This window comes from Priapulus caudatus, unplaced genomic scaffold (assembly GCF_000485595.1).
Source record: "Priapulus caudatus unplaced genomic scaffold, Priapulus_caudatus-5.0.1 Scaffold397, whole genome shotgun sequence".
NCBI classification, from domain to species: Eukaryota; Metazoa; Priapulida; class Priapulimorpha; order Priapulimorphida; family Priapulidae; genus Priapulus; species Priapulus caudatus.
In genome coordinates, this window is record NW_014577458.1 from 132,040 (window position 1) to 142,198 (window position 10,159).

At 44.0% G+C, this 10,159-nt stretch overlaps 1 protein-coding gene and 1 long non-coding RNA gene across 2 annotated transcripts in view; one reads left to right on the top strand and one right to left on the bottom strand.

Moving 5' to 3' along the window:
• LOC106809933 (A disintegrin and metalloproteinase with thrombospondin motifs 6-like) overlaps positions 1 to 10,159 on the bottom strand; it is a 54,961-nt gene that overhangs the window by 3,690 nt on the left and 41,112 nt on the right. The window contains exons 8-18 of the mRNA XM_014813171.1: positions 9,178 to 9,187; positions 8,734 to 8,841; positions 7,858 to 8,003; positions 7,396 to 7,562; positions 6,513 to 6,646; positions 5,916 to 6,039; positions 5,315 to 5,371; positions 1,829 to 1,859; positions 1,466 to 1,668; positions 840 to 1,084; positions 178 to 348 (exon numbers count right to left, since the gene is read on the bottom strand). Coding sequence (XP_014668657.1) covers positions 178 to 348; positions 840 to 1,084; positions 1,466 to 1,668; positions 1,829 to 1,859; positions 5,315 to 5,371; positions 5,916 to 6,039; positions 6,513 to 6,646; positions 7,396 to 7,562; positions 7,858 to 8,003; positions 8,734 to 8,841; positions 9,178 to 9,187 — 1,396 coding nt within the window. The remainder of the gene's footprint in view (positions 1 to 177; positions 349 to 839; positions 1,085 to 1,465; positions 1,669 to 1,828; positions 1,860 to 5,314; positions 5,372 to 5,915; positions 6,040 to 6,512; positions 6,647 to 7,395; positions 7,563 to 7,857; positions 8,004 to 8,733; positions 8,842 to 9,177; positions 9,188 to 10,159) is intronic.
• LOC106809939 lies at positions 1,696 to 4,978 on the top strand. The gene is made up of 2 exons (XR_001393932.1): positions 1,696 to 2,260; positions 4,417 to 4,978. It is a non-coding gene; the product is annotated as an uncharacterized LOC106809939 (long non-coding RNA).

The window sequence follows — 10,159 nt, forward strand, 5'->3', positions numbered from 1 at the left end:
AGAGAGAGAGAGAGAGAGAGAGAGAGAGAGAGAGAGAGAGAGAGAGAGAGAGAGAGAGAGAGAGAGAGAAAGAGTAGCGAGTTTTTCTTATAGCGTAGTCTATTACTATTACTATCCTCATTTGTACGTAATTATTCGTCATAAGTCAAATTTACCGGGACGAGCGTTAAAAGTTACTAACCATTTCCTTTTGCAATCTAAATAGTTATAGTTACCAGAGCCACACGACTGAGAACACTCTGTCCAAAGTGTGTACTGCCAAGAGTATTTCACAGGTTCGCCACTGTCGTTATCCACAGGTATGTTGTACTGGTAACGAACGGCCACTTTGAGTTCTTGAACGAGGACCTGAAATTTCATGTTCACATCCAATACGAATTCAATTGCAATTAATTGCAAAGGCCAAACAAACTCCGATGCTCGTTTCCACGCGATGGATCGTTAACATACTAGTATTTACTTGTGATTAAAGTATTAGAAGCGACCATGCAGAGTTGACATTTAATCACGAAGATAATCTCTGTAGCTGATGACAACAACTATTTGCATTCAACAACATATATAGCATTGTTATATCGTCTCACCTTACAGTTGTTGTACACATTGGTCATGTTAATGTTTGTAGTAATAGTAATATATATATATAATAGTTATCTTCGTAGATGCTACTGTCAACAATTATTGTCAACTATTTGTCGTCAGACTCAAGTACAAACTACATGCAGAACAAGCGCGAATGGGGTAATAGCATGGACATATGTATGTACTAGAACACAGACGTGTTCACCTGATGCAAAAAAAACCCTCCCATGAGTAACACAGTTAACGAATTCAGTTACCATGACGACGAGATCCTCTGTCGTCGGTCCGCGCGCCGTCAGCACTTCCGGAGTGTGTTCCGGTCGCTTGTATTCGAATACGGTTCCGGCGACCTCAAACATCCGGGGCCAGTCGATGGTCCACGCACCGTTAATGTAGTATTTCTCACCGGTCGTCTTCAGGGACAGATAGTTGCGCGTGGTTCCGACCTCTCGAATGTCTATATATACGGCGCCTTTAGGAATGTGTATGACTTCGACGTAGCCTGCGAGAGCGAGTTAAATGCGGTGAGTGTAATTCCGAACAAGTGCTCTAGCCAGTGAGTCTGCTCGTTAACGGAAAAGCGACTCTCCATGAATGTATTCCATCAGCAAGGCTTGAATTACGATTCGAGCCTTCGTGTTCAAACCAAGCTCAAAAACCCATTTAGTGATCAAAATGTCATGACGACGTACTATACGTTACGCGTGTGCATTCCGAGCTACGTCTCGATTGTACGTGGGTATGCGTTATCGTAGTATGCGTATCGTAGTATGTGTGCGATATGTAATACAGAAATAGTCAAATAGATAGAAATAGGATAATTGCATAATAATCTAAGTAGTCAGAGTACGGGACAAGCCTTTTGTGTAAACGCGCAGCTGACCTCGTACGCCATGCAGCGAACCATTCATGCAGCGTGAGCATGCAGCGTGACCAGAACCTAAAACAATAGGAAGGCGCGCAGTATATATAACAGTGTGCACGCAGCACGGGATATAATTTATAGCGGCAGTCTCTACTATTTGCACTCTGACTCTACGAACGTGGCCAGCGATATCCGTACTGTTTTCAACGTTGACGAGACTCCTAACAAGTAAAGTATCCATGTTTGTATGTCGCGTACACAGCTGTACACGACTGTTCACTATTACGAGCATATATATGTTACCGTCATTACCGACCAATAAATATGTGTGTGTTTGAAATACGTACCTTCAGTGTTGGCTAATTCATGTATAATGTGTACAGCGGTATATCTAATAATTTACGCAGGAACCCTAGACGATCACGGGTAACAACTCAACATTACAATGGTGCACGTGACCACTGCGTATCGATATATCGTTGTAGCATGAATTATGTGCTGTATTTTATGTATTATTATTAACATGTGTTTTCTTTGTGAGATTGTGAGTCGACGAGCTGCAGTGACGAGAGCGCACGATTCGAAGTCACTCATATCACTACCACCATCGTTGTACGCATTACAATGGTACTAGGTGCCCAGCGCGTATGTTACTAAATGAATTTCGTAACTGTTGAGAATTGTTTATCTGTTATATGTCAGTGCTAACCCATGTGCCTTTGTCTTGAGATATCCATCGACACACTCAAGGAACCCGACGTGTACAATCTCAGCAGATCGACAGCTTGTTCACTACTATCGTCGCATCATTTTGTAAGTACATCGTAGTTCTTATAAATAGCTACGGAGGTAATGTCTGCATATTTCTGTGTTTTCTCATGCGATTGCTCCTGCATATTTTGGCCGAGCCTGTGCCGTATACTATATGATATCGTGGATATCAAGCCTTTATTTATGTTACTCATCACGCCACTGCCTACGTATTATGCACGCTCTGGCAAATTTGTCTTGTATTTTCACTCGTTCCCCTCCTTGGTCTAACCATATCACTGTTTTCGTCATGGCGAACCGTAATCCTCCACCGTGGCCCTACCCGAAACATGCGTACCGTTATTCCTTTGTTCAACCCACAATTTAGGCCGCTATGTGGCATGAGAGGCACAACTATGCTACACCTTTGTTTATAACACCTACTACCCCTCCTATGTTGTCGAGGCCACCCAGTACAAGGTTGCCACTACAAGTCTTTCGTCAACTCACTCATGCCCTCATTCTGCAAGCACGTTGCATAATCGCCGCCGTATGCAAGTAGCTAATGTCCACTCTATTGTGTCGGTCAACACTGCCACACCAGCGGTCAGCGCACAAGCAAAACCAGTCTGTGAGAGGTCACTCGGCCTGGCGTAATGGACAGTGCATCGTTTAACGAGCGCGCGCGCAGTGGAGCAAGGCTAGCAAGACGCCTTGGTACCTCGCATGTTTAAGATGATAAAATGATACGATGATAAGATGATAAGATGATAAGATGATAAGATGATAAGATGATAAGATGATATGATGATACGATGTGATGATACGATGTGATGATACGATGATAAGATTATAATGATATGATAATGATAATGATATGATATGATAATGACAAGAGGCTATGATATACCGATAAGATGATAAGAGGAAGCCACACCTATTGCGAGTTCGTCCACAAAGCCTACAATGAGGCAGCCGCCGGGACAAGCTTGAGTACCCTGTGATGAGGGACACCTACACATCCGATCACGACTCGGATTCCGAGAATGAAGCCATAACGGAAGCCATTGCTGAAGCCAGCAAGGAAGCCACACCTAGGGAGAGTGCAACGGCAAAGGCCACTAGAAAGCAGCCACTGCGACAGGCAACGCTAGCCTAGTCTACGATGAGCGACACCTACTTCCACAGGGAGGATTATGATGCGGATGATGAAGCCATTCGGCCAAGACAAAGAGCTTCTTTCGAAAGTAGCTATAGTGATAGCGATCTCTTACCGTTAGCGAGGTTAGTAGCACCGCAGTTGCAGTAAACATCTACGTCAAGCGCCCACTTGGAGACCTCTGATCAAGGACTACGTGAGTGGGAAGGCGAGACAAGCAACACGCGACAGGCAATGATGTCTTGAGGGTCCAAGACATTATTGACAGCCACGCTACACATAATGAGATCTACGCACGTGGCACACAATACGACCGAGTCCAGATGAACGCGTATCCACCCACAACTAACCCGCCCAGCCACCCGCCCACAACTAAGATAACATTGTTATAACGGCGTCACTGCTAATATAGACCAGTGATAGATAGTTAGCCAACAAAAAGCTCCTAATAACCTGCCGCTTATCAAGCGCATGCGCAGAGCACAGGGGGAGTGGGCTCAACTTCGATGTGTCTGAGCGAGCGTATACGAAACAATGTTGTCTTTCAGTTGTTCCATATCCTATGTGCACCCACACCATTGTACAGCCCACCTTTCAAACGGGTTTACAGCCCATCTCCAACGCGACCCCTTCCTTCCGCCACGATTGATGATGAAATGATTGATGATGATAGAGTAAATCGAAGGTTGCTTACTTGCGAGCGCCGATAATATCGATAAAATTGAGAGGAAACTAAGAGTTATGCTAAGAAGTCTGCAGACTAGAATACACCGTAGTTATAAGGACAATGATGTACGTGCGATGTATTGTGTCACTAGGTAATTAACAAACACATGTTTGTATCACGCACCGTACGTGTATGATTCACGATAATGCACTATATGTATTCACTATATTACACGGTATGTTACACCATGTTTAGCACAATATTTGCTACGACGCACAAACTCACATATTTTAAATGCATTGTTTATTGTTTTAAGCACGCTATTGTCAAGTGCCACTAATCACCGTTGTAATTACATGTTACGTTAACCTATCCTCTTCTGAGCACCTGCAGTCCCGACCAGCACCATTATGATGGAGGGATGCGGCATCAACAGGTGGCCAACCGACGAAGAAGGCATGATAGTGTGGTGCGAGAGCGACAGTGACGAAACACCTCATATCGACAGTTACGTAGCTCGCCGCCCCAACCAGCAGCCGAGCTCACAAGGAGAGCCACCCCACAAACGATTCTGGGCGAGTCAGTTTACCCTACCCGCAAACGGGGTGCCGACCGCCACGAGGACAACCGCAACCACGACCACGACGACCACGACGACAGCGAGGACAACGACGACGAGGAGGACTTTTACAACTGGGACCCGAAGCCCAGTGGAGCACCGCCAGTGCACACGAGCTACGACGACGACGACGACGATCACGAGACGACGACCACCACAGCGACGACACGGACCCCACACCAACGGACCACGAGGACGACGGCGACTGCGCTAGATTGTTTATTATTATATAACAGAAAATAATGTTTAATAGAATATAAAGTAAAATAAAAATCCATTGTTAGTTAAAGTAAATTTTAGTTAATTTAGTTAAGTAAAATTAGGTGGAGGTGTTTTAAGTAACAAAATAAAAATGAAATAGCATAATGCATAGCCATAAAGAAGCAAAACAAGGAAGGAATAGATAATAGAGAAAAGTAAAGTTTAGATGCACCGATAATTTAGTCTTTCCGGTAAAAAAAAAAAAAAAAAAGTTAAAAATATACGTATTAAAAGCAATGCATCACAACGTTGACAGAAGTTGTTCGCCGCATTAGTACGGCTCCCAACTTGTCATATGGTGAGGGAGTAATGTAATACAGAAATAGTCAAATAGATAGAAATAGGATAATTGCATAATAACCTAAGTAGTCAGAGTACGGGACAAGCCTGTTGTGTAAACGCGCAGCTGACCTCGTACGCCATGCAGCGAACCATTCATGCAGCGTGAGCATGCAGCGTGACCAGAACCTAAAACAATAGGAAGGCGCAGTATATATATAACAGTTGTGCACGCAGCACGGAGATAGCGGGCAGTCTCTACTATTTGCACTCTGACTCTACGAACGTGGCAAGCGATATCCGTACTGTTTCACCGTTGACGAAGACTACTATACATATGTAAGTTCATGTTTGTATGTCGCGTACACAGCTGTACACTACTGTTCAGTGTTCACTATTACGGGCATATATATGTTACCGTCATTCCCGACCAATAAATATGTGTGTGTTTGAAATACGTACCTTCAGTGTTGGCTAATTCATGTATAATGCGTACAGCGGTATATCTAATAATTTACGCAGGAACCCTAGACGATCACGGGTAACAACTCAACATTACAGATACAGTTTAAGACACATAAAATCAGGAATAAGTCAATATATCCTACTACTATAAGAAGCGTTATGAAAAGATATCAATTTCTTATAAGGAGACGCGTTGAGCAGTATAGATATTGAAACGCAAGCACTGCAGTTTCGCTCTCATGGATTGCTGACGGAAATAATGACTTACCACCCTGCGGCAAAATGCTATCTATTTCTCCGGATATGGTTCTACACGTGCTGCCGTCGCCTCCGCAGACTCTACACTTGTCCTCGACGGTGTTAGAGTTGAGAATGCCGTCACAACCAACGGTCTACAAAAGCAATGACGTACGCGAGATTGTATAGTGAAGGAAGGTTAATACCGGAACACATCTGTAACTTTTCGTCGAAATAAAACCGACTGCTTTTCGCGCACGCACATTATTAGCGTATTTGAATTTATCGATAGTATTACCGATTATAGTTAGAAATTGCTGTCAATGCGGGGGGGAATAATGTCGTGCACGATAACGTCGTCGTCGTTGTCGTTGTTATTGTCATTGTTGTTGTTGTTGTTGTTGTTGTTGTTGATGTTGTTGTTTTTGTTGTTGCTGCTGCTGCTGCTGTTATTGGTGTTGTTACTCTTCCATATCTCCCCGTCGTCTTCTTTACCGTCATCATTGTCATCGTCCTCGTTGTTGTCGTCGGCGTCGCTGTCGTCGTCGACGTCGCTATTATTGTTACTGATGATGTTTTATAAACTATTTTCGTTGGTGTCTTTATGTAAGCGGTGACGCACGCTGACCTTGCAGTCTCCATTGACGCACATGTCCAGCTGTCCGGGATAGCACCGCGTGCCATCGATGACCTTTGGCGCCCTCTCAGTGTAGAAGTGGTGTCCGTCGGCCAGACAATTCAGCGCGCACGGTTTCACCTGGCCTACGTGTAAGCATTGAGCATTATTGCATATATAATACGGCGTTTCAACGTCGGCATAGAGACATAGAGAATTTGAATACATTAGTGATGCAGATTTACGGGGACGGCCGGAGGCGGACACAGATGACATTAGCTACCTCGTTAATAGCACGTTGGCCGTACAAGGAACGGCCACCTAAGTCGTGAAGCACATTAACTTAAAATTTGCACTTACACACTTTGCACAGTAAAAATGCTGCGTCTGTCTGTGTCTGTACTTAGCATAAACTGTAGTTGTCACCGCTTATACGACTGCTACGTATCACTTTTTTACGTTCGTGATATATTCCACGCTACACATATATCTCACTCTGCTGTCCGTTCGAGCGAGGTAACCACGCCAATCTATTAGATATCGTTGCTATGTCGCCGAATTGCCGATTTTACCTGCACTTGTGAAAACTGTACTACGCGATATTTTTTAGAACGCCCCTATCGCGATGCTGGTTGGCTAGAGCTACTTGTCAATCACTCCAGACGGATGGGTTTATTAGCATTATGCTCACATATATTTTTAATTAATTAATTAATCAATTAATCATTTGATTATATCGCTTAATAATATATGTTTCCGATGAAAAATACACACGATAGGCACAAAGAATTAAAATAAACGGCTGCTAGACATGTGGCGCGAATTCATTAATTAACGATTGCCACGAAAAACATTAATCAATTGATTATATCGATTATAGTAAACAATGTCGTACTTCCAGTAAACGGCACCCAGTTGTAGTAAACCTTTCTGAACGGGATGTGGTTGTAGCTGGCACACTGAATAGCTCGGAAATCCGTCGAATTTATCGGGCAATCGTGCGCATTGCATGAACGATAGCGAACTCTTTCGCCGAGGCAGTATTTCCCATCATTCATCGGCCTGCAAGTAAGCATATAGAAAGAAAGTGAAATATATTGCAAAATAATAATTAACTGATGTTTCTTCGACCGCATATATATATATAGGGCGTGATTAGAGAACAGATTAACAGCGCTTGTTATGTAACTGCGCTTATAATTGAACATTAAACGGTAAACGGTAAACGGCCGGTGCACTGATTTACTATCACGGCCCCTAAACAATGATGTGTGATGGCAGTGTACTATACTACTTTACTGATATAGCCACTGAAGAATGAGATTGGATGGCAGTATGTTGTACTAACAATCCTTACCGTGGCTTGTCACAGTTGCGTTGGCTCTTCTCAACTCCGCCCCCACACGTGCGCGTGCACATATCCCACGACGACCAATCGCTCCAGCCTCCATCAACGGCGCTCGGTCGGTAGCCTTTTGCAATGCAGTCGCCTTGGTAACACCACTATCGAAGACGTAGAAGTCACATTAACGCCCCTTACTACGAACGTAGAAGTTACATTACGCTATACTGTGCAGTGACTGCTGCAGCGGCTAGCGTTAGCTGACTCCCTCCTTGTTCGCTGTGTAATACGTTGTGCTGTGACTGCTGCAGCGGCTACAGCTATCTCACTGCCTGCTACAGTAACTAGAGCTATCTCTCTGCCTGTTACAGTAACTAGAGCTATCTCACTGCCTGCTACAGTAACTAGAGCTATCTCTCTGCCTGTTACAGTAACTAGAGCTATCTCACTGCCTGCTACAGTAACTAGAGCTATCTCTCTGCCTGTTACAGTAACTAGAGCTATCTCACTGCCTGCTACAGTAACTAGAGCTAACTCACTCATTGTTACAGTAACTAGAGCTATCTCTCTCTCTCTCCCCCTGTTACAGTAACTAGTGCTATCTCTCTCCATGCTACAGTAACTAGAGCTAACTCACTCACTGTTACAGTAACTAGAGCTAACTCACTCACTGTTACAGTAACTAGAGCTAACTCACTCACTGTTACAGTAACTAGAGCTATCTCACTCACTGTTACAGTAACTAGAGCTATCTCTCTCCCTGCTACAGTAGCTAGCGTTGGTTCACTCATTGCCACAGCAACTAGTACTAACCCACTCGCTGTTAACTTTACTACTACGTAGTGCACTGACTGCTGTAGTGACTATAGATCTATATAGGTGCGCACTCACTCCGTCCTGTGTGCGGCTCGTCGAGCAGTTAGTGCCGTCAGCAGCGGGGATGCTGTTCGTTACACATCTACCCTGGTAGTTGATGCACCACAGCTCCGTACACAACTCCTGCGGAGAGAACCAAACGCACAGAGTATACAATTGAACATATTGAAGGTGACGTGGTGGTGGTATATTCTCTGGCGATTTACAACGAATTCGTAACAAGTATATTGGTTATTAGTATATTATGGATTGTTAGGTTATATGGTATGTTATTATGGATTTTTACTAGTTATAGTTGGCGCCCGTATTAGCAATCACAGCGCGGGCGTCCGTGGCTGAATACCGATGGAAAGATTTTTGTGAATATTTACTATATTACGAGTTAATACGCGCCATACATCAGTTGCAAGGCATGGCTCTCGTGCGAATCCTTGTACTTGTAGTTAAATTTTAAATTACTCTGAGTTTGCTTCAGAGTATAACCGAAATATAACACAAGATATACCCAACATTACAGACTGTGTCTACGAGATACCATGTGCTATGTGTGGGAAAAGTTATATTGGAGAAACCGGCCGCAAATTTGAAACCCGCCTTAAAGAACATGGAAAGGACGTAGACACCGTAGCGCCTAAATCTTTCACAAGGGCCCAATTTAAAAACAGTCGGCTACCGAAATAACCAAATCCATGATCACGGGCCACGTAGCGACCGCCAAATCACACCATCGATTGGGATAACTCGAAAATTATCGATCGCGAGCCAATAAAAATCAGGCGTTGGATTAAGGAAGCCATCTGGATCCGCACAGACCTCGAACATCAACCGTGACGAGGGGGATACAGACTCAGTCACGTGGGGACCAAGCTGTTGACCACTACACCATCTGGTGGTCAAATCTGATAACTTCAGTCAGCTTAAAAAAAGCTTCCTGATAGGAGGCGAAACGTCAGCAGTACGTTTTGAATCAACACGGTTAAGTACAAATTAACCAAGATAGATCCGAAATATAACATTGGAATTATAACATAGGAAACAAAATTTCGATGCAACGCTTAGACACGAGATGAAGAACGCGGCCGCGAGATGTCAGCACCGGTCCAAGTTTCCTCGTCAGCGTGCAATGATAGAGTAGGCCTAATCACTAATTTTGCTTCGCCATGTCTGCTAGATTATCCAAACCACACATCCACTAGCGGATTAAGGGCGGGGCAACAGGGGCACGTGCCCCGGGCCCCCCACATTTGGGGCCCCCCACATTTAGAGTATCCTAAAATTTACAAAACTGTCGTAATTGTGATCCACAAAATTCTTAGCATGTAACGTTGAAGTGATGCGTTTCCCATGCTGTTTCTCTGACTGAATTTTGCTGTTCAGCTGAAGGACACTTAATACCGAAATTGCTCTGAGAATCTATCTTTCATTGATGGTCATGAATTGT